Raw genomic sequence first — 27,197 nt, forward strand, 5'->3', positions numbered from 1 at the left:
CAGGATCCTCACAAAAGGAAAAAAGGAGAGTAGCAGAAGACGGACGCTGGACTTCAGAGAAGCAGACAGACTCCCTTAGGGAACTGATGGGCAGGATCCCTTGGGAGGCTAATGTGAGGGGGAAAGCAGTCCAGGAGAGCTGGCTGTATTTTAAAGAATCCTTATTGAGGGCACAGAAACAAACCATCCATATGCGCAGAAAGAACAGCAAATATGGCAGGCGAGCAGCTTTGCTTAATAGAAATCTTCAGTGAGCTTAAACTCAAAAAGAAAGCTTACAAGAAGTGGAAACTTGGACGGATGGCTAGGGAGGAGTATAAAAATATTGCTAGAGCATTTAGGTGTGTGATCAGGAAGGTCAAGGCACGACTGGAATTGCAGCTAGCAAGGGATGTGAAGTGTAACAAGAAAGGTTTCTACAGGTATGTTAGCAACAAGAAGATGGTCAGGGAAAGTGTGGGACTGTTACTGAATGGGGAAGGCAACCTAGTGACAGATGATGTGGAAAAAGCTGAAATACTCAATGCTTTTTTTGCCTCGGTCTTCACAGACAACATCAGCTCCCAGACTGCTGCACTGGGCAGCACAGTATGGGGAGGAAGTGAGCAGCCCTCAGTGGTGAAAGAACAGGTTAAGGACTTTTTAGAAAAGCTGGACATGCACAAGTCCATGGGTCCAGATCTAATGCATCCAAGGGTGCTGAGGGAGTTGGCTGATGTGATAGCAGAGCCACTGGCCATCATCTTTGAAAATCTGTGATGACTGGGGGATGTCCTGGATGATTGGGAAAAGGCAAATATAGTGCCCATATTTTAAAAAGGGAAGAAAGAGAACCTGGGGAACTACAGACCGGTCAGCCGCACTTCAGTCCCCGGCAAAATCGTGGAGCAGGTCCTCAAGGAATCCATTTTGAAGCACTTGGAGAAGAGGAAGGTGATCAGGAACAGTCAACATGGATTCACCAAGGGCAAATCATGCCTGACCAACCTGATTGCCTTCTATGATGAGATAACCGGCTCTGTGGATATGGGAAAAGGAGTGGATATCCTGACTTTAGCAAAGCTTTTGATACGGTCTGCCACAGTATTCTTGCCAGCAAGTTAAAGAAGTATGGGCTGGATGAATGGACTATAAGGTGGATATAAAGCTGGCTAGATTTTCAGGCTCAATGGGTAGTGATCAATGGCTTGATGTCTACTTGGCAGCTGGTATCAAGTGGAGTGCCCCAGGGGTCAGTCCTGGGGCCGGTTTTGTTCAATATCTTCATTAATGATCTGGATGATGGGATGGATTGCACCCTCAGCAAGTTTCCAGATGACACTAAGCTGGGGGGAGAGGTAGATACGCTGGAGGGTAGGGATAGGGTCCAGAGTGACCTAGACAAATTGGAGGATTGGGCCTAAAGAAATCTGATGAGGTTCAATAAGGACAAGTGCAGAGTCCTGCACTCAGGAAGAATCCCATGCACCGGTACAGGCTGGGGACTGACTGGCTAGGCAGCAGTTCTGCATAAAAGGACCCGGGGATTACAATGGACAAGAAGTTGGATATGAGTCAACGGTGTGCCCTTGTTGCCAAGAAGGCCAACGGCATATTGGGCTGTATTAGTAGGAGCATTGCCAGCAGATTGAGGGACGTGATTACTCCCCTCTATTCGGCACCGGTGAGGCCACACCTGGAGTATCGTATCCAGTTTTGGTCCCCCCATTACAGAAAGGATGTGGACAAATTGAAGGGAGTCCAGCGGAGGGCAACAAAAATGATTAGGGGACTGGGGCACATGACTTACGAGGAAAGGCTGAGGGAACTGGGCTTATTTAGTCTGCAGCAGAGAAGAGTTGGGGGGGGGGGGTTTGATAGCAACCTTCAACTACCTGAAGGGGGGTTCCAAAGAGGATGGAGCTCGGCTGTTCTCAGTGGTGGCAGATGACAGAACAAGAAGCAATGGTCTCAAGTTGCAGTGGGGGAGGTCTAGGTTGGATATTAGGAAACACTTTCACTAGGAGGGTAGTGAAGCACTGGAATGCGTTACCTAGGGAGGTGGTGGAATCTCCATCCTTAGAGGTTAAGGTCAGGCTTGACAAAGCCCTGGCTGGGATGATTTCGTTGGGGTTGGTCCTGCTTTGAGCAGGGGGTTGGACTAGATGACCTCCTGAGGTCTTTTCCAACCCTAATATTCTATGATTACCCCAAATTAGCAGATGCAGAAAAAGAACCCAGGAGTCCTAACTCACCATTATACCACACTACCCCAATTCTTTGCAATAAGACTGGTTAGTTTTGAAGATTTGAGTCTTGAAGATTTGAGGGGCTTTCACAAAAAAAAAGTTATAAATTAAAAATAAACTTTCAGCCCCCCAAGCAGTTCCATCCAGTTTTGTACAATTAAAAAAAACCCTGTTATGTTTTTGCTGTAACCTACCTGGCCATGGCCTTTTAAGTGTGATGCCACAAGAGCATCTCTCTGCACATTACACTGAGATAATTCCAACAGACACTGCTCAGGTGTTTCCTTGGGGATTTCACCACAGAGCCTGGTGAGTAAAATTGGTTGTGTTTTCTTAGACAAGATTTGCATGAGCATCTGAGAATGCTCTTAATTAAGCAAACATTGCCACATTATCTCAGACACAAGTGACGTAGTGAGTGAGCACTCCTTTGTCTACTCTGTCCAGCAGAGACAAGGACTGCTTATTCTTTGCATCTAACCAAGGGATTCCAGAGCTGACCCTATATGCCTTAAACTACAGAAAACACAAAGCTTTTTTATTTTTACCTTGTTGCAGTGAATTCTTGGCTTGAACTGTGGGAGGCAGATGTTTATTACCATATTGGCGGTTTGAGGGCTCACCTTCCAAGCATCAAAGTCTGCTGGTAAAACTAAAGGCAAAAGCAAAACACAAATGTTAGTGAACAGTGGAAAATAGGAGACTCTTGTGTAAAACAGTTCCTGAGTTACAGGTGAATCGCAAGTCTGACTGATCACAAAATGCAGTTCAAAATTCAAGTGAGTGAGGCTTTTAGCAACTCAAGAGAAACCCAAGTGAGTGTGTCATGGATGATTCTGGGTTAAGATGCAAGATCCAGTTAAAGTCATTCACGATTCAAAGGAGAAAAACATCTGAGAAGGATGCCTAGGGGATGAGTGTTTTTATGAAAAGTTCTCATTTGTAAATAAACCGGAGATTAGATGCAAACCATATCCAAGGGGAGTGTGCTCTAGAGAGAGGAAGAGTTTGGTAGTGACCTAGTCCCTGCCCTGCCATCCATTCAACCTGAGGGAGATTTTCAAAGGTGCCTAACTCTCAGCAGCGTAATTCCCCTTTGTGTCTTTGCAAATCTTCCCTGCTAAAACCTTGGTCAAATCACTTAAGCACTCTGTGCCATAGTTTACACTATGCCCCTAGTCAGCATGGCCTAGGGGCTTGGGCACTGGTCTAGGAGTCAGAAGACCTATTCTTGTTTCTGCCATCAACTTGCTGCATGACCTTGAGCAAATCATTTTACATCTCTGTCCTTGTTATCCATCTTGTGTCTGTCTTGTCTATTTAGGTTGTAAACAACCTGGGGGGCAGAAACTGTCTATGTGGTAGTAAAAGCACAATAGGATGTGAGGTCTCAACCAAGGGATCTGTATTATACTGTAATATAAATAAGTAACAATGCACAATGGTGTTGCAAGGATAAATGTTTCTAAATGCTTCGAAATCCGCAGATGAAAGTTACTCTTGAATGCAAAATTAATAATTATTTAACAGCTGCTCTCTGTTATCCAACAGATCACTGGGTGCTTTAGGGAGATCAACAAAATTTTGAGCACTGATCAAGCCAACTCTTTCAAACATGTTCAGAAAAGGAAGCCAGGAGAACACACAATCTTTTGCATTCAAAGAACTGAAACTGGTTAGACACGATTCTTTTTAAAAATAAGATCCTCCGTAAAGTAAGAATTTTAACCTCCTAAAGAAGGTGTAAACCTCATTGCCTGGAGAAATCTTGTAATCACATACTTGCAACTTCTATCAAGAAAAAGGAACCTTTAAATGATTTCCAGTGGAGGGTATTTGTTCAGCCTAACTGGATTTTTGCAAGCTCTTTAAGGTGTACAAAGGGATTATAAAATGAACTGAAGTCAGGTCAGCATGTAATGCTTCCTATACAAACATGCAAGTGTAATGCAGCCAGAACACTGATTAAGTGCAGATGTCAGAATACAGATACATGGTGACATCGGCTCTAAAGTCCAAATTCAATGTAAAAAAAATCTCAAGCCACGCTTGAAAGGGTGAGTTTGAAGCTTATGTTACCAATGCCTGCTTGATCGTTTCTGGCGGATTAGGCTGTGTATGTTAAAAGAAGATGAGTGTGCTCACATGTAATAATGTTAATTTCACATAAGATAAACAGAGAGGCATTTTCAAGTCTCTATTTATGTTAGAAGTGTCAGGTCTGCAATCTACAGCAGTGCCAGGTTTACTGCTGGAAATACCATCTCTCGAAATGTAGAACTCTCTGTATATCTGTCCATTCCTGATCATTAAAGATCTCATGGAACTTTGGCCCATCCAGTTCAGTAACCCACGACTGGCAGTGACTAGCACTAGATAATTGAGAGGAAGGCACTAGCCATTCTATAGTGCAGAATTATGTTATAGGCTGCTCATAAGAAGTTTCTTCCTAACCACAGGCAGTTTCTGGCTGGCTTACATCCTAGGTTTAAATCCATTCAGAATATGTTTTACCCTATCCATTGAGAACATCCATAGTACAGTGTAAGTGCGTAGGCCTTTTTTGAATTCTATTAAGCTCTTGGCCTCAACTGTATCTTGCAACAATGAGTTCCACAGGTTAATTATATATTGCATAGACGTTTTCTTGTCCAATTGCTGCCTTTAATTGTCCCCTTGTTCTTATACTTTGAGAAAGCATATGTATGAGTGTCCACTTAATCTTATCTGTCCCATTTGTTAGCATGCAGCTCTCCTCACAAACTGTTCTCTCCACACCTTTGAGAATGGTGCTGGTACGATGAGAACACTATTTATCAGGCTAACCAATAATGTCTCACTGTTTCCTTGTACTCCCCCATCTGCCTGTTGGCATCAACATGTTGGCTCTTGTCTTATACTCAGGCCTGGTCTACACGGGGGAGGAGGAGGAGAATCGATCCAAGTTATGCAACTTCAGCTATGTTGCTGAAGTTATGTGACTAATGTAGCTGAAGCTGACATACTTAGATCAACTTACTGCGGTGTCTTCACCACGGTGAATCGATTGCTGCCGCTCCCCAGTCGACTCTGCCTGCGCCTCTCATTGAGCTGGAGTACAGGAGTCAATGGGAGAGCGCTTGGGGATGGATTTATCGCGTCTAGTCGAGACACGATAAATCAATCCCTCCTGGATCGATCGCTGCCCACCAATCCGGCCGGTAGTGAAGACATACCCTAAAGAGCTTACAATCTGAGGGTAAGGTCCATCTCTTTGTGCTATATTTGAACAGCACTTAGTACAGCAGTGTCCTGCTCCACACCTGCAGCTCCTAGACCCTATGGTAATACAAACAAAACAACATCTCATCTGCCTCTGTTTCTGTTGCTTCTCATCTATAAGAATTAGTTTGTCACTTTGGGATCTCAGCAGGGAGAAATATAGCTATATAAAAAACAAGAGCAATCTATTTATCTAGCAAGGTTCCTATGCTGATGCCCAGCACTGAAGTATCAGCTTAGGGCTGATATGATCATAGCAGCTTTTGAAGAGAACTCAGACTGTGCATTACCAACAGTGGTAATTTGGAGACGGTTCAGAGAAGAGCCATGAGATAGATTAAAGGATTAGAGAACATGCCTTATAACGATAGACTCAAGGAGCTCAAACTATGTAGCTTAACACAGCGAGGGTTAAAGGATGACTTGATTACAGTTTGTAAGTACCAACATGGGGAACAAGTATTTAATAACAAGCTTTTCTATCTAGCAGACAAAGGTATTACATGAACCAATGGCTGGAAATTGAAGATGGACAAATTCAGACCAGAAATAAGGTGTAAATTTTTCACACAGAGTAACTAACTACTGGAACAACTTACCACGTTGCCAAGGTCATCGTGGACTTTCCATCACTGGCAATTTTTAAATCAAGACTGGATGTTTTTCTAAAAGTTCTGCTCTAGGAATTCTTTTGGGGAAATTCTCTGGACTCTGTTACGCAGGAGGACAGGTTAGATGATCAAAGTGGTCTCTTCTGCTTTTGGGATGTGTGGTGTCAAGGCTGATTCCGCACTGTAGTACTGAGTGCAGAAGGTGGGAGCCCGCAAGGATTTAAAAAAATGAATACTGGCCACTCCAGGTTTGTATTAAACTCCCAAGGTTACAGTGTTTCTCTGACCCTGGCTTACTAAATGCTGCCACCACCCAAATGCAAAACCCGTTTTTTGGAACTCAGGAAGGCACACTTGGGAATTCCTTCCTGTGGGGTACCTTCAAACTCTTTCACTACCCCTTCGAGGAAGAGCTGAGAAAGAAAACAAAGGAAATTAGCTGTTGCCACCAGCTAATTAAACAACATATGCACAAAGCTCTTAGGACACCAAAAATCCAATCCAGTTCTTAAAAAAGGTAAATTTTATTAAAAACAAAAAAAGAAAAAATACATCTGGAACGTAGCCTTTTGCTCAATTTAAAAGAGCAATTCCAAAAATTAACCACCCAAAATAGCTTTTTTGAGGGTTCAGCTTAAAGGTTACAAGCAACAAACACATCAGGGGTTAGCACAGAGGAGTCCACTAGCCAAAATAAACAAACAGAAATAAACCTAATCATGACTTTCTAAACATTCCTGATCTACTTACACATCTGAGGGTCCCAAATAAGTAGTTCTAGGTATGATCTGATGATCATACCTGGCTTAAAGCTTCTCATAGCATAACTGCTCCCTGTTCCCATCTTTCCCGAAGAACCACAACAGAGACAAAGGGGTAGTCCCCCGCATTTAAAAAAAGCTTTGGCCTTCCCACTGGCTCTTTGGTCAGGTGCCCACTCCCTTTCCTTTACTGGGGGGACTCTTTAACCCTTTACAGGTAAAGCAAGCAGAGAACAGACACCAAGAAGGACTTCATAACTGGCTGGCTGGCATTCAGAAAAGGGAGATCTCTCCCCCTCCCCCGCCTTCATTTATCTCACATGGTATCACAGGACAGAATGTTGTACAGCTCATGTAGGTGACCTCAGATTAACTGTTTCCACTGGAGTGATTTCCGACTCAGGAACGAAGTGTACTTCATAGTAATTTTGAAAAGGGGGGGTGGCTCCAACAGACGTACAGCTCAGAGCAACAGACACGTATGATATGTAGCTTACTATTCTCTTCCTTTATTGAGAGGTGCAAGGAATATTCTGACTGAGGGGCAATCCATTGTGACGTAAGTGCCTGGACAGAGCTGTGCGCGTTGTGGTCAATGAGCAGCTCATGTTCTGTCAGTTTAAGGACTGATTTCCTTTGAGCGGAAACACTAGAGATTTAAAATAAACTGTGATACTATTTGAGATGAAAGTTATTCAGCTCAATAGGGAATCAATAAGATTGTCAGGCCTGTTAGCATGCACTGTAGCTTCTGTGCGCAAAGGTGAACTATATCTCCGCTGAGGAGTGGGAAAAATTACAACAGCAGTAAGATGGAGGGGGAGAAACCTCACGCCCACCAATCCTTTCAAACCCCAAAGTAATGATAGGTGGGGCTGGTAATACCACTTACTGTTAAGGTTGCCCAGCATTTTGCATCCTAAGATCCTTTTTTCAGTTGTTTATAACTTTGACAAACTTTAATCATTTGGTTTTCCACACCGGGCGTCGGCTTCAGGCTGAATATTTTGTTTTAAAATTTCAGCTGGAACAGTTCAGCTGTTTCTGAGAGCAAGGCTTGGAAAAATTATGATTTGCACATGTTAATAGCTATGTTTTCTCTGAAAAGCTCTAGCGCCCCCATGCTTTGGAGCAGAGACTTGAAGTTTGGCAGGGGAGTGGCCTTTGGGGCATGTGCTTTTTGCCTGTTAATTTGTTTCTTCTTTGTGAAAATCTGCCCAAATTTAGCCAAATTAAAGCCTTTCAAAAAAAAAGTAAGTTCACACATGCTCAATATAGATTCTATTTTAGCAGTTAAATTCCCAAAAGATTCCATCCACACTGGGTGTGCACCAGCCCAGAGATGGACAGGACTTTCCCTGCTGTGGACTATGCTGGGTCCAGGCACCTGAACTGAGAGCAGGAAGACTGTCCCTCCTGTGCTCTCAATGCTCTCTCTGTTGGGCCCGAGGAACCTGGTGAAGGAGGTTACTTGATTCAAATGCAGAGGGGACAAGAGCGGGACCTGGGGGAATGGAAGAAGAGTGAGTAGCTTGGAGCAAGGAGCATGCTGGGATGTGGTGGGAGGAGAAGACTTGGACTGGAGACTGGCAATGGGGGGGAGGGAAGACTGGAATTAGCTGGGCAAAGAAACTGGGAGCGAAACTGAATGCGTGTGTGTGGGGATGACTACAAGGAGCTAGTAGGTGTGGGGAGACTGGGATTGGATGAGGAGGTGGGAGGAGATTGGGATTAGCTGGACAAGACAGATTGAGTGAGGTTGAGGGGAGACAGATCTGGTGAGGAGTCAGATAAGAACTGGATTTGGCTGCACAAAAAGTCTGGGACAAAGACAGGTGAACACAGACTAGAATGAGGTCAGGGAGGGAAATTGGAACCGGGATCCAGTGTGAACAGGGAACATAGGCAGCATGAGGGAGAGAAAAAAAATCAGAGGAGCCTGGTGTGGAGGTAGAACTGGGAATGGCTGAGCAAGGAGACTGGGAGGAAGAGTCCAGAGGGGTGAGACTAGGGACTTGCTGGGCCTGAGGAGTGGAGACTGGGACTAGCTGGCGAAGATTGGGACATGGTGAGGTTGGAGAGGATGGTGCAGAAATGATCGCACTTCGGGGGGAGGGAATGGGTTGCACAGGCAACCATAATTCTGACATTTGACATAGTTTTGTGTGTAGTATTACAGTAGGATCTATTACCTACTACAACACTGAAATCTCTCTAAGATTATATAGTATTACAGGATGGTCACTCTGAAGCCTAGGATGTCTGACGAGTCAGTGTGAAGTGATGGAAACCCCTACAATCACAACTGAGAGCTCTTTCTTTAGAATACCACCAGTTTTAATCATTCAATCATCACGTGAAAGAAAGGGTAGAATCACATGAAGTAAAAATCTTAAATGAACCAAACTGTACCACAGACTCTCTATGGATAGTGATTCCGTGCTCTAATAAGAATACAGCAGTAGGGAATAATACTGATAGTGACTCTGAAATGCTCAAGGAGATTAGAGAGGCTATTAAAATAAAAAAAACTCTATAATAATAAAAGTAATGGGGGATTTCAACTATCCCCATATTGACTGGGTACACGTCACCTCAGGACTGGATGCAGAGATAAAGTTTCTTGACACCTTAAAGGACTGTTTCTTGGAGCAGCTAGTCCTGGAACCCCCAAGAGGAGAGGCAATTCTTGATTTAGTCCTAAGTGGAGCACAGGATCTGGTCCATGAGGTGAATATAGCTGGACCGCTTGGTACAGAGACCATCATATAATTAAATTTAACATCCCTGTGGTGGGAAAAACACCATAGCAGCCAACACTGTAGCATTTAATTTCAGAAAGGGGGACTACACAAAAATGAGGTAACTTAAACAGAAATTAAAAGGTACAGCGCCAAAAGTAAAATCCCTGAAAGCTGCATGGAAACTTTTTAAAGACACCATAATAGAGGTGCAACTTAAATGTATTCCCCAAATTAAAAAAACATACTAATATCACCAAAAAAGTGCCACCATGGCTAAACAACAAAGTAAAAGAAGCAGTGAGAGGCAAAAACGCATCCTTAAAGAAGTAGAAGTTAAATCCTAGTGAGGAAAATAGAAAGGAATAAACTCTGGCAAATGAAGTGTAAAATACAATTAGGAAGAATTTGAAGAACAAAAAAGAATGTGAAGAATAGTCAGTCAAAGAATTAAAAAGTAATAGCAAAAATTTTTTTAAGTACATCTGAAGCAAGAAGCCTGCTGAACAATGTGTGGGGCCAATGGACAATCAAGATGCTAAAGGAGCACTCAGGGATAATAAGGCCATTGCAGAGAAACTAAATGAATTCTTTGCATCGGTCTTCACAGCTGAGGATGTGAGGGAGATTCGCAAACCTGAGCCATTCTTTTTAGGTGATAAATCTGAGGAACTGTCCCCGATTGAGCGGTCATTAGAGGAGGTTTTGGAACAAACTGATAAACTGAACAGTAGTAAGTCACCAGGACCAGATGATATTCACCCAAGAGTTCTGAAGGAACTCAAACATGAAATTGCAGAACGAGTCGATAATTTTTTCACCTCTACCTCGATACAAAAGCTGTCCTTGGGAGCCAAAAAGTCTTACAGCGTTATAGGTGAAACTGTGGTATATCAAACTTGTTTTGATCCACGAGAGTGCGCAGCCCCCCTCCCCCCCCGAGTGCTGCTTCACCGTGTTATATCTGAATTTGCATTATATCAGGTCACGTTATATGAGGTAGAGGTGTAACTGTAGTCTGCAACTTATTTAAATGAGCTTCTGTACCAAATGACTGGAGGCTAGCTAATGTGATGGCCATTTTTAAAAAGGGCTCCAGAGGTGATCCTGGCAATTACAGGCTGGTAAGTCTGATTCAGTACCAGGAAATGGTTGAAAGTATAGTAAAGAACAAAACTGGCAGACACATAGATGAACATAATTTGTTGGGGAAGAGTCAACATGGTTTTTGTAAAGGGAAATCATGCCTCACCAATCTACTAGAATTATTTTAGGGAGTCAACAAGCATGTGGACAAAGGGGATTCAGTGGATATAGCAGGGCTTTGGAACAGAGCCCAGAGCTGGAGCGTGGACCAGGTGGTTTTATGCCCGGAGCTGGAGCATAGCCGGAGCAGAACAATAAAAAAATTTGATTGCTCCAAATCTCTGGGATATAGTGTACTTAGATTTTCAGAAAGCCTTTGACAAGGTCCCTCACCAAAGGCCCTTAAGCAAAGTAAGCAGTGATGGAATTAGAGGGAGGTCCTTTCACAGATTTGTAACTGGTTAAAAGATAGGAAACAAAGAGTAGGAATAAATGGTCAGTTTTCAGAATTGAGAGAGGTAAATAGTGATGTCCCCCCGGGGTCTTACTGGGCCCAGTCCTATCTGACATATTCATAAATGAACTGGAAAAAAGGGTAAACAGTGAGGTGGCAAAATTTGCAGAAGATACAAAGCTACTCAAGATAGTTAAGTCCCAAGCAGACTGCGAAGAGCTACAAAAGGATCTCTCAGAACTGAGTGACCGGGCAACAAAATGGCAGAGGAAATTCAGTGTTTATAAATGCAAAAGTAATGCACATTAGAAAACAATCCCAACTATACATATAAAATAATGGGGTCTAAACTGCCTGTTACCACTCAAGAAAGAGACCTTGGAGTCATTGTGGACAGTTCTCTGAAAACATCCACTCAATGTGCAATGGCAGTCAAAAAAGCGAACAGAATGTTGGGCATCGTTCAGAAAGAGATCGATAATAAGACAAAAAATATCACAGTACCTCTATATAAATCCATGGTACACTTACATCTTGAAGACTGTGTGCAGATGTGGTCACCCCAGCTCAAAAAAGATATACTGGAATTGCAAAAGGTTCAGAAAAAGGGAAAAACAAATAATTTGGGGTATGGAACAGCTGCCATATAAGGAGAGATTAATAAGACTGGGACTTTTCACAGCTTGGAAAAGAGACAACTAAGGGGAAGCGGGGATATGACAGAAGTCTAGAAAATCATGACTGGTGCGGAGAAAGTAAATAAGGAAGTGTTATTTACTCCTTCTCATAACACAAGAGCTAAGTTTCAGAGTAGCAGCCATGTTAGTCTGTATCCACAAAAAGAACAGGAGTACTTGTGGCATCTTAGAGACTAACAAATTTATTTCAGCATGAGCTTTCGTGAGCTACAGCCACCAATTTGGCAAATTTTGCAACAGAAAACCTCCAAAAACAGACTCCAAAGAGAGACCGCTGAACTCGAATTAATATGCAAATTCGATACAATTAACTCAGGCTTAAACAGAGACTCAGAATGGTTGGGTCATTACACTAATTGAATCTATTTCCCTATGTTAAGTTCTCCTCACACCTTCTATGGGTCATCTTAATTATCACTTCAAAAGTTTTTTTTCTCCTGCTGATGATAGCTCATCTCAATTGATTAGACTCTTCGTGTTGGTATGCATACTTCCACCTTTTCATGTTCTCTGTATGTATAAATATCTCCTGTCTGTGTGTTCCATTCTATGCATCCGAAGAAGTGAGCTGTAGCTCACGAAAGCTCATGCTGAAATAAATTTGTTAGTCTCTAAGGTGCCACAAGAGCGAAGGGTCACCAAATGAAATTAATAGGCAGCAGGTTTAAAACAAATAAAAGGAAGTATTTTTTCACACAACGCACCATCACCCCGTGGAACTACTTGCCAGAGGATGTTGTGAAGGCCAAGACTATAACAGGGTTCAAAAAAGAAGTAGATGAGTTCATGGAGGATAGGTCGATCAATGGCTATTAGCCAGGATGGGCAGGGATGGTGACCCTAGCCTCTATTTGCCAGAAGCTGGGAATGGGCGACAGGGGATGGACCACTCATTGATTACCTGTTCTGTTCATTCCCTCTGGGACACCTGGCATTGGCCACTGTCAGAAGACAGGATACTGGGCTAGATGGACCTTTGATCTGACTCAGTACGGCCCTATGTTCTTATCGGTAGGATTTATGGGCTGCTGCCATCCAAATTTTAAGTTCTCAGGCTTTTTGACTTTATGAATAATACCTGTTTGGTGTACCCCTACAGTAAGGCATATATCTATGCTATATCAAGAGTCCTAGACCATTGGGATATCAAAGGTACTTCAACTAATTACCACCTTTACATGACAGCTACTTTGCAAGCAACAGTTCATTGGTTGTAGGAGACAGACTGAGATGGTGGATTGCTTGGTCTAACGGCCACAGCTGAGCACCCAAACTACCACCCACACAGATCTCCCAGCACAATGCCCCAGTAAACACAACCACCCACTCAATTCAACTGGCATGCACAATAACCCCCAAAAGACACAGACACTCCCCTCAGCACACAACCCTAATTTGCCACCCGCACAAACTGATACTTCTTCCAGGACGGTCACTCGGAGGCCTAGAATGTCTGTTGAGTCAGTGGGAAGACAGGGAAACAGCTGAAAGCTCATTTTGTGTAGCATGTTGCAAGGTTCAATCATATCTGGGCCCTGTGAGAACCAGATGGAATGCTGGAGTCCAAAGGTTCGGTGGTGGTTGACTGTGACAGCTGATGACAGGAAGTAGGACTAACAAAGAGGTGGCTCTGCCTCCACTCAGGGGGCAACTCTGGGCACAAAGTTTGGGGCGCACAAAGTTTGGGGCACACATACGAAGGGCAACATTGCATCACAGCACGTGGAAATAAGAGCCCCCATATTTACTCACATAAATTTACCAATTACACTCAAGCGACAGCATAGGCTTCCCGCTACTAGCATGGTTTATTAGTATGGGATCCGAAATAAAACATGGTATAAAATAAGAGGAAGATGATAATTTACATAATGCTCCAAAATGTGCTAGGACCTTTACAGAGCAAAGACCTATTCCCTGTCCCCAAAGATTTCAGCATCTAATTTTAGATGTGATGCAATAAGTATATCAACTAAGCAGGTGAGGACTAAAACCCTCTTTTAATCTACAGAATAGATAGGCTAGACAGCAGCAGTACAAGCTTCTGCCACACTGCCTGGTCTATGTGATTCAACCTCAACTTGGAGGAACCACTTAAGATGGATAGTTAGATTTCTAGGCCGTTCAGCCTTTACCTATGTGAGTCAGACTGCCATCAACACGACTAATTAGTACCAACATAATTGGGTGTTGTGTAAGGTGAATGCCTCTCCACTGAGAGCGATCCAAGACCTATGTTCCCTCTAAGCCTTTTTGTGTGTGTACATATGCATGAGAAACCAATGGCCAACACAACAGTCCCTCTCCCATCCCCCTCCTCTCCAGCACTCATGCTGTCAACCCAGCCCCATACCACTCACCAGCTCCTTCACTTTCACTATAAACCCAAGAAAGGGGAAGCCCTGGAATCCTTCCCATACATCTGCAAACTAGAAGCACTGGAAGGCGCCAAAGCACAGGGAAGCCCATTTCCCTGACACCCAGACCAGTGTGGTAGGTACCCATGGGCAAGAGGTGTCTGTGGCACGGGGCATGTGCACACTTTAGAATTCACCAATTCTTCTCCAGGTGACTGCATTGATACATCACCCTGAAGGAGAGGCTGGTTTTCACACACCGAGCAACCAAACCCACCGGCTCTCGCTTGAAGGGAAAAGGTGTTGTGGATAAAAGAGTATGTTATTAGAGATTTTATTTGTAATAGAATCACTCTGGGATCTCCTTACAAGCTGAACAAGCTTGGGATTTACAGCTGTAGATGAGGCAGCAGGATGAACCTGCTAACACGGCTGTCAAGTCTCTGCCTGCATACTCTGCCTGCAAAGCAGCTACCAAAGTAAGTTATTCTAAGAGAGGGACCATTTTAAACAGTGATGAGAGACAGACAGAAGCATCTGTATGGCTATTTCACTTTGTATAGCCAGGCAGATTCCCCTTCAGAAGTTGATTCAGACATTAATTTGTCAAATAGCTTTTTGATGACACTGTTATTCTTAAAGAACTGAGTTGAACACTTTGTGGTGCAGGTAGCTCAATTTCTCTGAACGGGTCCGTCTGAGCAAAGGAAGCCATTCCCAAAAGGGCAGCTCGACTACCACATATCCCAGTTTCTGTAGCTGCCTCCTTTTCAAGCTATGTAGTCCCAACAACTGTTTAGAACCATAACAGTACTGGTTCCTGTTTGACACCTGAATGGCTAGCTTCACGCCTCTGGGCTGCAGCCTTAGCTGGGAGGGACAATTTTCAGGAGAGGTCTTTGATTTGGTCAAGACATTCAAAATAGTGTCAGTCAGAGGAACCTCATATGAAAATGCAGAATGATTCCTAATGGGTGGAGCCTGCTTCTGTTCTACTGCCTCCTTCTGGCTACAAGTCTCTGTCTGAGTTTTATTACCCACAAGTGACTTGCCGCTGGACTTCCCCTTCAGCAGCTGATTCATTAAGTTATCTGTGAGACTGACTCCAATGTCTTGCAGTTCTCCTTTAGCTGCTGCGGCAGCTTTTAAGTTAAAAGGTAACGGTTTTCGGTCTGTGCCCAAGTGGACCTCCATATCATCTGATCTAGTGTGAGGCAAAATCATGTGGTGTTTGACATACTGGGGTCCACCTAACATTACCTCAAGTAGAGAGACAGCTTCTGTCACTTCCGGCTTTATGCAGATTTCCTTCTTCGTAAAATTCCACAGCATCTCAGTAACCTCTTGCTGAAACTGTGGCGTAAGGCGATTACCTTTGTAATCTGGGCACTCTATCTCTACACTACCATCAAGAGTGAACAGGTCCTTTTTAAGCTCAAATTTACTCTCTCTGGTTAACTGAATAAATTCAGCACTCAGAGTGTAATCTATTAGGTCATCTGGGAAGTGCCCAACAAATGCCAGAGCCAACAAACAGGTGAGGAGATGTTCTGGGAACTTCTCAAATTCATGCATCTTTCTGTACATCTGCTCTATGAGGCTGGAGTAAAACCTCTCTGCATTAGGCGGCTCATAATTCAGGCATCCGAATGACCACAAGAATTTAGCAACATCTTTACTACGGCAATACATCACCCTGGAAGGCAACGAAGAAGCTACTGCATTCATAATCCCTTCATCGAGGTAATGCAAGGCTGAACAGGCAAGAGTTATGTGCATGACACCCTGAATGCCTATAGTACCAATCCGAGGAGGAATGACTTTCCCAAGTTGCTTCAAGAATTCTAAATGATCTACATGAGTATAGCGGAACATCTTAAGTACATTCACTAAAGCATAATTGCTCATGTCTGCCATCTGGCCTGACACCCTGTCTCCAATTTTTCTCATGACATGCTCAGAAAAGGCACTGTTGGACTTGAAGAACCCTAAGGAAATGGTGCCCACTTCCTCCAAGTTGAAGGAATCCAAGTACTTCAACACTAAAGTCTCCAACTTCTGCATTAAATCCTGGGGTACGCTCCGACCTTCGCCTATGATATAAATCAGCTGAACAAGCTGAGGCAAGGTGAGGTCTTTCCAATGCAAGGTAACATAATTGAAGGAGATCTGTAAATAGTGAGGCACGCTGCGTCCCAAGCAGCGCCACAGGTCAGCCACCAGCAGTAGCTGATCCAGGCTCATGTCCCACACCCGACGGCAAAATTCAGTCTCATACACATTCAGCATGGAGTGGGTTGGTGGAATGCCTAAACAGATAAAGGCCTTTAAAATGTCAGTGAGTTCCGAGATGCTAAACAGCTGGATGTTTTCAACTGCGTAACGACACAACATCATAAACTTACTATTGGACCTCACCATCACATGCTGCTCCACTGGCAAACAGCTCAGCTTGCAAAAATATTGCACCATGGTTCCTGGGATCGGGCCATTCTTAAGAACAGTTACTTTATGTAATATCAAGTCACCTTCTTCTAGGGGAAGGACCTGCAAGGTCTCGGACCTGTCATAACTTAGAGATCGGTATTCGGGTCTGTGCTTCTGAAACATTCTGGGGTCTTCCTTAGTGTCATAGGTCTCCAATTTGTCTTCCTTGGGCTCCAGCGTGGCTGGAGGCTCCGAGTTGGCCTGTGTGGAAAGAGTTTTATAGAACTTCAGATCCAGCAAGGTGCGTTTTGTGCTTGACTGGCTTTGAGAACAGGTGATGCTGTACGTATACTGAAACTGCTTAGCACCAGTGCTGGAGAATTCACTTCCAAGTGGCCCTTTACTATCGTCACAGTTTCTAGCAGCATTCTGATGGGATGCGGTTTTGATTCCTGTGTAGGCCGATGGATTATAAAGTACTCTGTATTCCAGAGGGTTCAGCAATCTGATAGAAGCCTCAGCTTTAGCATCTGTGTCACTCACTTCAGGGCTCTCATCCTCCTTTTGTTTTCTAATAGGAATTCTCTTCTTGGTCCCACACTTGGTTGTAGTTGAAAATGCAACCATGCTGCGAACGCCTCGTGGAAATCTTCGGCATGTTATCACTGTAGCCATGGATCACAACTTACTGGGCTCAGAATTGTCTCCAGGTACTGAAAAAAGGGCAGATGAAGAATGAGTGGCTTCCATCTATCATGATGCATTTTTTAAAAACATAACCTTTAACACTATAGTACGTTAGATGGTGTGAGTGTGTCCTGGTTTCCCACACGGTTTACAAAGAATTACTGAGTATCAGGGGTTTTCCTGCAAGTTAGCAGCTGAGAGTACTGTCCAAAATTACCACATGCAAACTCTACCCAAGATCAACAACTCAAGTTATTTTGCAAAATGGAAGACCTGATGCATTATGGAATTGATAGGATTGGCAACGCAACTGTGGGCTGGTCCACACTACGGGGGGGGGGGGGAAATCGATCTTAGATACGCAACTTCACCTACGTGAATAACGTAGCTGAAGTCGAATATCTAAGATCGGATTACTCACCCGTCCACACCGCGCGGGATCGATGTTCGCGGCTCTCCCTGTCGATTCTGGAACTCCGTTGGGGTTGATGGAGTTCCGGAATCGATATAAGCGCGCTCGGGGATCGATATATCGCGTCTAGATTAGACGCGATATATCGATCCCTGAGCAATCGATTTTGGACGTGGCCTGTTACAGGTAACTTATAAAATGGCTCTCAGATTAGAGGAAACATTTCTGTTTCTTCAGTTCGTGAAAGGACCTAACATACTTTTAACTCATTTTTAAAACTGATTAGATTTCAAGCTGAGTGTGTCCCTTTAACATGTTTATAACTCTGTCATCAAAGCTCTAACAATTCCATTAGATTGTGTTTCAAAAGACTCCGTGTGTCCCTTTAACATGTTTATAACTCTGTCATCAAAGCTCTAACAATTCCATTAGATTGTGTTTCAGAAGACTCCGTTCTATTAAGAAGCACCAGCCAGAACCCCAGTAGTTCTGAAAATGAGGCCCAAGGACAAGCATTGCTCCACAGATGGAAGTATTCTGAGACTACGTAATGTAAGGCTGGGGTATTGGGAGGGGGGGTGGATATGGGAGAGGGTCTCTCTCTTATGAAGTGGTGCACAGAATGAAAACTGGAGTGGAACTAGCTTGCCAGAAGGATTTGCTCCCTACCACCAAAACAAACGTAAATGGCTGCTGTTAGTGACTGTTCACACTGCTAGGGAAGAAAAGCAGCCCTAGAATCAAGGAGATTGGGGAGGGGGAGGGCAATAAAAAGCATGAGAGAAACCCCCCCAAAGTCACAAGCTGCTGTTACACTATCACACACTGAAAATTAGTACTCAGAAGAACTGTAAAGATACCAAAGAGAGTTCCATTCTTTAGGCCTGGGTAAGTTTTCTACAGGTTTAGATGACGTAGTGCTTAAAATGCTAGTCACCACCAGGGGCCATGGCTATAAGAGTGCTCTCACCACTGCTACTGGAAGGCAACAATGAGAAAATTGCCAAAACAAAAATCTAGTGTAGCCATCCTGGGTAAGCAGCCAATTCAGCCTCTTTAGGATGAGTCAGATGGCGATTAGTTACAGCATCAGGTCACTGCTCTGTGTAAAATATACTTCCCCCACCTTGTGTGGATAACCCTGAGGAGGTATTAGACAGCCATCTTCTAGCATTTTCAACTTCCTTGAAAGCTCACTTTCTTTCTTTCATTATTTAGAAGAAACATGTGTTGGAACTGCGGGATGCCAAGTAATTAGGGAAGCCAAAGCTCGGTGAAGACACTACAACAGCAACATGTATTAGCTTCTGTGCTCCTCTGCACAACAGCCTCCAGCCACAGGGACAGTAAGGTGTTATAGATGCCTTTATGACTCAGCATAAAAACAGAGCTTCCTGAGTGAGTACAAGCATGTCACACCCATGACAAGAAGAAGGAAAAAAGCCTAGTAAATGCTTAGCTGAGTTTTATGCAGAATTCCCCATTGTAGCAGCAATAAAAAAAAAACAGACCAGTAGTGCCCTCTCACAGTGCTTCATTTATCCTGCTTTTCTTAGCCATGTTGCATAGGGTGCCTCACTCATGTTTTCTGTCGCTGGAAGAATGGCTAATTGGAGGTGGCAGGAGGAGGTTTAGAACAGGAGAGGGCGAAAAGGTGAAAAAACAACTTGGGTGAAGAGACTGAGACCAGAAGAGAAAGCAAAGGAAGAAGGGAAATGGTTATCGTGAGAAATCAAAGCAGAAAAAAAAAAAGATTCTAAAAGAAATTAGAAAGAATTAAAGAAAAGATTGCTAGAAAAGAGGACGTTTTAGACATTTTATTAAATAAAAAAATTAAAGGGTAGATAAAACTCATTTGCAGCTACTCCTGTTCGATGCCTTATCTGTATCAAAACCGCATTGGTTAGGGCAATAATTGTGTCTTTGTCCATGCCAGAAAGCACAAAGTTAGACGTCAGTGTTAAACCCAAAATCAGCTTCCTCATAACAGTTCATGCTGTTGGTAGCCCAAGAGAAGATCAGACAAGATCATAATGGTTTCTTCAGCCTTGATGGCTCTGAATCACAGCAACGCACTGTGTTTGGGACTTTGGCTAATGCTGCAGAAAGCAACAGCTCATCCTATGTGTGAGAATGCCACCCAATCCCTCTAATCTAGCAGATGCTCTGATAAACAAAACAAACACCACTACCCCTTAGTACACATACAATAAAAATAAGGCAAATAGCCATTACATATTGGCACAATGCAGGCCCCAGCAAATCCACTGTCAACAGCAGGTAGGAATCTTTTCTCTGGCCTTCCCTATCAATGCCTGCCAAACTCAGGATTTCGTTTAACAACAAAAACATTTTTAGCTCTTAGGGTTGTCAGGGCAACCTGGAGTTAAATGTAATTGACATAGAGCCATCTTCCCATGTCTCTTGATAGATAGCCTAGAATGGTAGAAGTATGATCTGTGTAAGACCCAAAATCTGGCCCCAGGGCGTAGCCTGAGTAGTTAGCATGTATACTGGGAAGCACCTGCCCAGTAGAGGCCCACCCATCTCTGAAACCAGCTCCTCTTCCAGAAGTCTGCTGGAGCTTAAATTAGGTGAGCTTTGTGGCCCAGTATAAGCTAGTTGTTGACTGTCAGACCACTTTAAGTGCAGGATATGCAGGTTTCTTTACAGTCTATTTTTTGGTCTTTTCTGTGTGCTCTATATTATTTATTCCACTAACAACGCACACGTTCATTGATGCAAGGGATGCCATCTATTAAAAATAAATTAATCTATTTTGCTCTTTTAGCCAAGAATCTCAAAGCACTTTGCTACCATTAGTGAACTAACCTTCAAAACATTCCTATGAGATGATTATCCCCATTTTACCCAGATGAAAGTGCATCACAGAGCCAGTCAATGATGTGCCCAGGGTCACAGAGCTCACCAGAATCATGCTAGGAACCCTGTTAGAATGGTTAAAACAAATCAGAAGTGCGTTGGGAAGGTGCTATGTAGTGTTAAGAGTTTATTCACCGGTCCCTTGATTTCAAATCCATGGAACTAGCCCTCCTGAGAGCCAACAGAAGAACATGGAGAAGAGATAGAAAAAGGAGGGGGAAGGACACTGGACAAGATATGCCAAGTCTTGAGAGAAAGACACTTTAGAATCTTTCTTGCTTATCACTTAATCTATGTTACTTGCATCTTCAAATCCCAACAACATGCCAGATGAACTTTCAAGCTAGTCCTTCATTTCCTCCTCCAAATGTATTTTCTTGTACAGGTCCCTCTTCCCATCACCAATGACACATGCCAGCCTCAATGCCCTTTGTTCCTTCCTGCTCTCACACCTCTGTACTCCTTCCTATGCTCCTCTCCATGTGTAAACAGGCTGCCAACATCCCCACTTCTCTCCATTCAAATCCCTCCTGGAAACTCTCTTCTGCCATGTCATGTATGAGAAGCAAGTTAAAGAGCAAACATAACTGGACCCCTCAAGCTGCATGCATGTCTTATGGAAGTCCCAAGAGATGACACTGTCCGTCTTATCCTTCCTCAGCCCCTTCCTTCTGACCCTCATTTTGTGGGTCATGTCTAATACAGGCTCCAATCCTGCAGTAGATCTGGATGGGTGGACACTTGTGGAGCACCAAGGATGACAAATGGTTCCAATTGTGCTGATTAAGTTGCAGAACAGGAACCTCAGGCTATACATTCTAAGGGACAGGAAAGATACCTTTCCTGGAGTCTGAAGCATCTAATACACTTTTGGACACTCAAAAAATTACAAATATATGCTTGATAACTAACATTAAGAAATCTTTGTGTCATTCCCACTTGGAGTACATTTCCCATTACAGTCTCACTGCTATGTATCACATAAGTTATGTATTACACACTATGCTAGCCCCATCAATTAAAAAAGGAAGGGATGATATCATCTTCCAACAAATACCAGCACATGTGGACCCAAATGTTAAAATTAGGTGTAAAATTGCATATTTTATATAGGATTCAGGTTTGGCTAAGAGTATAGCTAATGCCTGTAAAGTGGGTTAAGGACAAAGGAATGACTAAAAAAAGCAGCTGCGCTCAGCAGAGCTGCTCCAATTGTGTATTCAGAGTATTTGGAGGGGTGAGAGCTCCATGGTGTGTTTCACACCCAGGAATCATGGAGAATTAGATACAGGTGCCTGCCGCCACCTGGTGTTGAACAAGGCAGACACATGAGGCAACATGCAGGCTAAACTTTGGGTAGAAGAGCTCGCGATTGGCACTGTGTGGGGTCACCTACAGTGACCAGACAGCAAGTGTGAAAAATCGGGACAGGCAATAATAGAAGCCTATATAAGAAAAAGACACAAAAATCGGGACTGTCCCTATAAAATCGGGACATCTGGTCACCCTACTCCCCAGGAGCACCTGACCCACACTACAGAAGGCAGCACGAGCAGGCGACCAAGCATGAACGACACTCGCAGGAAGCGATGTGCCCCTGTCCCTGCATTACCACAGGGGTCAGACCCAGTGATCGGCTGCAGAGGGGGGTGGCTCCAGGTCCCGGCGGGGCTGCGTGGCCTGCCTGAGCGAGCGGGGCAGTCACCCGTGTGCCCCGCCCGGCAAGGACATCGGTGCGTGTCGGCACACGCAACACGCGGGGCACGCCAGCACACGGGGAGCAGCAGCAGGGCTCACGTGCCGGGCACACGCCACGCGTGTAACGTGTGTGCGGGGCACGCCCGCTCCCCCCCCCCCCGCACTGTGCACGCGCTGGCGGGAGCCCGAGAAGGGCCTGGCGGTGACAGGGACACTCGCGAGGCGCGCGCCCGGGGCAGGGGGCGCGAGCCGGCGGCAGTGGGGGTCCGGGCCTCTCCCCGGGCCGGTTCTCTGCCCGCACTCACCTGGGCCGCGCCGCTCGCTGTCTCCGTTGCCGGGTCTCGCCCTCCTGCCTGGAATCACCCTGCCCCGTCGCCGCCGAACGCTTCCGGTCACCTGACCCTTACGCACTTCCGCCGCGACGGGAGGCGAGAGGGGCCGGGCTGCGCCTGTAATGGGGAGCGCTGTGCCTGCGGCGTCGGCGTGGGCCCGCCAGAGGGCGCTCACTCCCCGCAAGACCGACTGGGCCCCGCCTACCCCCTCCGCGGGGTCTGCGCTTGTGCCCGGCCCCTGGGCAGAGTCGAGACCGCGCCTCGCGTCCGGCCGGGGGCATCAGCGGCAACTGGGGGCACGCCCCTGCCACCTGTTGTCATGCCAACGCCACCGATGTCACGCCCCTGCCACCTGTTGTCATGCCAACGCCACCGATGGCACGCCCCTGCCACCTGTTGTCATGCCAACGCCACCGATGTCACGCCTTTGCCAGCTGGGGTCACGCCAGCCTCATGCTAACACCAACATGCCAGTGCCACGCCATTGCCACGCTTCGTCATCTCTCAGCCATGTGGGGATCAGCACCACCGTGTTGCACGACGGACACTTGACAAAATGACCATCACGCTAGTGCTACGTAGTGTAACGTTTCTGCTGCCTGGGGGCATGCCAGTATCATGCCGGTGCCACATGGTGTCACACCTCTGCTACCTGGGGTCATGCCAGCATCATGGCATTACCACACAGTGTCACATGTCGTTCCACCATTGTATGAGATCAAAAAATGTTATTAAAGCTCCCATGTAATGTTGCTTCATTGATGTGTGGCTAGTATAAGTCACTGATCACAGGGTATATTCCTGTATTAATCTCCAGCTATGGGGGAGCTCTGGACATTCATCTGACAGTGATAAGATGCACCAACTACTGCCGTAGGGGAAACCAGCCGCTCCAGACAGATGTGTTGTCTTTTCTGGGGCTAGGACAAGCCGCATTAGCCTTGTGCAGCTGTTGCCTCGGCCAGCGGCAAGGTCAGGAGGAGAAGTCTAACTGCGGCTTGTGCTGGGTCTGAGGCCATCAGACCGCCAGGGACTTCGGGGTTTTAACTAGAAATGGCAACTTCAGGCCTGACCGTTCCCAGCATACAGTCAGCTTGGCAGCAGCCCCCTGGTACTGAGGCAGAAGGAGATCTTGAGCAGAACAGTTCTCCTGCTGTCATGTGAAATAACTATGGTAGGGAGCAGCTGTAACATGAGCAACTGGATGATGGCCGAGGTGCTCAGGTCACTGGGAATTCGGTATTACGTCACCCATTCACTTACAGTGTGCAGGGCCGGCGCTTCCATTTAGGCGGCCTAGGCAATCGCTCCGGTGGACCTCCCGCAGGCACGACTGCGGCAGCTCCACCAGAGCCGCAGAGCAGCCAACCGTCCGCAGCCACGACTGCGGCAGCTCCACCGGAGCTGCGGGACCAGCGCACGGGGCGGTGAAATTGTCGTGCACCTAGGGCACTAAAACCCCTAGCGCCGGTCCTGACAGTGTGACATCCCAGCAGCTGTATGTGAGCCAGGAGTGGGTATCAAGGGGGATCAGCCCTGCTCTTGTGTGTGTGTTGGAATGAACCAGCTTTGTGTGGCTGAATGAGTGTGCGAGCCCACAGGCAAGATAAGGGGTCTACTATTGCTGTTACAGGGGAGTTCTCCTATAGCACAGGCTAGAGATGTGCCTGAGCAGGGGGTGTGAATCCCACCTTCCTTTGTGTGTGCGATTTCCCCAGTCGTGTTCCAGAACACAGGGTGGGCAAACGGACCAACATTTCAAATTCATTTCAGGGAGACTTGTGTGACCCTCCCCGCTAAGCCCCCCCCCCCATGACCTGTGCTCTCTGTCCCTCCAACCCTCTCCAATCCAGTCCCTAGGCCTGTGCTCCCCAATTTCCCCAATCTTCACTGATCCACCCCGCCAGCCTTCTGACCCTCAATGATCCACCCCCTGCCTCTGCTCCCCAACCTCCCCTTACATTACTGATCCACCTCCCATCCTGTGCTCCTCCTCTGAGCCTCACCCATTCACGCTCCTATCCTGCTTCTCCCCTGACCCTCACCAATCCACTTCCCATCCTGTGCTTCTCCTCTGAGCCTCTCCCATTCATGCCCCCATCCTGTGCTCCTCCCCCGACCCTCACTGATCCACTCCCCATGCTGTGCTCCTCCCTAATCCTCACTGATTCACCCCCCCGATCCTGTGCTCCTCCCCTGACCTTCACTGATCTGACACCCCCGCCTGTGTTCCCCAAACTTCCCTGACCTTCACCAATCCAACTCCCACCATGTGTTCCTTCCCCAACCCTCACCGATCCACCCCCTATCCTGTGCCCCTCCCCTGACCCTCAGCAATCCAACCTCACCATCCTGTGCTTGTCTCTGACACTCACCGATCTGACCCTCCCAACTTGTGTTCTTCCCCTGACCCTCAGAGATCCAACTCCTCCAGCCTGTCTCCCCGTCCCTCTCACTCTCTCTGTTCCAGCCCCCCATCCTGTGCTCCCCTTCCCTATGCGTTAGAGTCAGTGTTCGAATTCAGGGATTCCTGTCACCCAGTCTAGTGCTCTGGTTCCCATTTTTTCTAATTGCTTTGTTTGGTGCACCCCATTCATTTATGTGAGTGTTGCTTCATGCTGTAAACACTGAGCCCACCTGGGACGTTGCATTTTCATGATGCTGCACACCCCAGCCATGCCCATGCAGAACTCCAAGGCAACACTGGGGCCCCTACCACTTGAGATAAAGGAGGATCACCATCAGCAGTACTGGGCTTATGACACACAGTAGAGCACTGTTTGTGCTGTTGTTATAAGAATCAACAGAAGCTTAGTGGTACTCAACCTTTTCTGTACAGGGATCCCTCTCCCACCTACTTGGGAATCTAGTCAGGATCCACCTTCCATTTAGCAGTAGAGGAAGAGCAAGATGGTTGCGATCCCCTGATACCTCTTCATGTTGCCATGTTGATTACCCAGACAGCAATGGTGGCAAGTGGGCTGAAGTGAGAAGTGAGAGAGCCCTCTGCTAGCTCCATGGGTAGAGTAAGAATATTTGATGGCTCCTCCAGGCGACTCTGGGAAACCCCTCGTCCCTCTTGCTCATCTCCGTGTATTGGGACGTGGAAGTTCTTGCCTGAGTGTCATGGCTGAACCACAGCAGTAGCCAGGATGCGAGAACCTGTCCGCTTTAGTGACTTATCCCTTACCATAAGCTAGCCTCTCCCAGCGCATTGTTTTTCATCATATGCTCCCAAGCCCCCATTTCCAGAGCTGGGGTAGATAGGACGGTGTAAGGCAGTAGCCAGGACACTGACATGACAAGCTGAACTCTGGAGTTTCTATTCAGCCTCTGGAACAAGAAGCAATTCTGCGTTCAAGGACTGGGCTCCCTCCAGCTCCATCTGAGCAGAACAGAGCAGCTGGGGATGGGGTAAGATTTCAAAGACATTCAGGGGATTGAAAATCACCCCCTCAAAACCTGACCAGAACAGGTGGGGCATCAGGCAATGCAGCCGCAAACTGATGGTGGCAGGTTAAGCAGCCCATTCCTCTGATCCCCTCCCCTCCTGCTGTTTTATTGATGGAATCCCATCAGTTTAAGACCTAGTCAATTTCACTCAAGGAGTTACAAGCAAGTTCAGGTCCGACTTCTGCTCTTTGGCCTGCTGGGCAAATTTGGGGGTTTTACCATTGCATTTACCTGTACAGTTGTTCTCCCTCCCTCGCGCAGACAGCAGGGACTCTCATTAGGGTCCTGATCCTGCAGTTGAATCCACGCAGGCCTGGCCCTGCGCCCACCCGCAGTCATAAACACACTAAAAAGGGACCGGTGTGCGTGTGTGTCCTTTCTCCCCAAGGGCAGTGATCGCAGGAGGTTGCTTGTGACAGCTGTCAGACAGAAACATGCATTGAAGGTGTAGGGCCACTCTTGGAGCCTGGCTGGAGTGTTGCAAAGGTGGGAAAGAAATGAAGAAGCTAATAAATAACCCTATTGAAATAAACAGCAGGCGGAACTCTCCAGAACAAACATTCCAGGACCCTCCCAGTGCTCGCAGCTCCATTCTCAGGCTCTCAGGTGGAACAGAGGAACAATGATCACTTTGTTAATCCCTTGGCATCAAATCCAGTGACTTTGGCCCCTCACTACCTGTCCCCTTTCTTGCCTTGAACACCCTGCTGAGACATCACCAGCGTCCAGCAGCCTTAGCTTGCTGCTTCCCTCCCGGCCGGGTGGTCCCTTCCCTCCCGGCCGGGTGGTCAGCCTCAGAAACAAGGATGAGGGCGCACATCAGACCTGCCAGCTGGGGCAGAAGGTGGAGCTAGGGCTGATTAGGATTAGCTCTACCTGACCTGGATAAGCCTTCTCCTTGCCACAGTGTCCCTATCTGTCACACAGGGAAGGACGGGATAGCTGGATGCATGGACACAAATGGGAGTTAGGGGCTCGGCTTTCAATGGGAATTGGCTGCCTAACACCCAGTTGTGCTTTGAAAATCCCTTAAGGACTATCCAGTAACCAAATGATTGTTAATATACTCTCCCACCCAGTGCATGAAGGCCCCCTTCTATTACTGTGC

At 46.1% G+C, this 27,197-nt stretch overlaps 3 protein-coding genes across 4 annotated transcripts in view; all 3 read right to left on the reverse strand.

The window, feature by feature from the left end:
* The window catches only part of UBOX5 (U-box domain containing 5), a 30,780-nt gene extending 8,091 nt beyond the window's left edge, over positions 1–22,689 (reverse strand). The window contains exons 1-2 of one of the 2 annotated variants that reach the window (XM_050943382.1): positions 22,610–22,689; positions 2,777–2,880 (exon numbers count right to left, since the gene is read on the reverse strand). In XM_050943382.1, coding sequence (XP_050799339.1) covers positions 2,777–2,830 — 54 coding nt within the window. In that variant the 5' untranslated portion in view covers positions 2,831–2,880; positions 22,610–22,689. Of the gene's footprint in view, positions 1–2,776; positions 2,881–15,457; positions 15,552–22,609 lie in introns of those variants that run through there. The other variant, XM_050943383.1, reaches the window with a different exon arrangement.
* Positions 1–27,197, reverse strand: part of LOC127046389 (leucine zipper putative tumor suppressor 3-like) — a 370,036-nt gene that overhangs the window by 201,140 nt on the left and 141,699 nt on the right. The window lies entirely within an intron of this gene.
* FASTKD5 (FAST kinase domains 5) lies at positions 13,630–22,686 on the reverse strand. The gene is made up of 2 exons (XM_050943364.1): positions 22,610–22,686; positions 13,630–17,337 (listed from the first exon to the last, which is right to left on the reverse strand). Exon 2 carries the CDS (start codon positions 17,297–17,299, stop codon positions 14,834–14,836), a length of 2,466 nt encoding a protein of 821 aa, XP_050799321.1. The 5' UTR covers positions 17,300–17,337; positions 22,610–22,686; the 3' UTR covers positions 13,630–14,833.

This window comes from Gopherus flavomarginatus, chromosome 3, assembly GCF_025201925.1.
Source record: "Gopherus flavomarginatus isolate rGopFla2 chromosome 3, rGopFla2.mat.asm, whole genome shotgun sequence".
In the NCBI taxonomy this organism is placed as follows: Eukaryota; Metazoa; Chordata; order Testudines; family Testudinidae; genus Gopherus; species Gopherus flavomarginatus.

Coding starts and splice junctions, on each gene's coding strand:
- FASTKD5 (XM_050943364.1), bottom strand. CDS start 17,299: ATGGCTACAGTGATAACATGCCGAAGATTTCCACGAGGCGTTCGCAGC.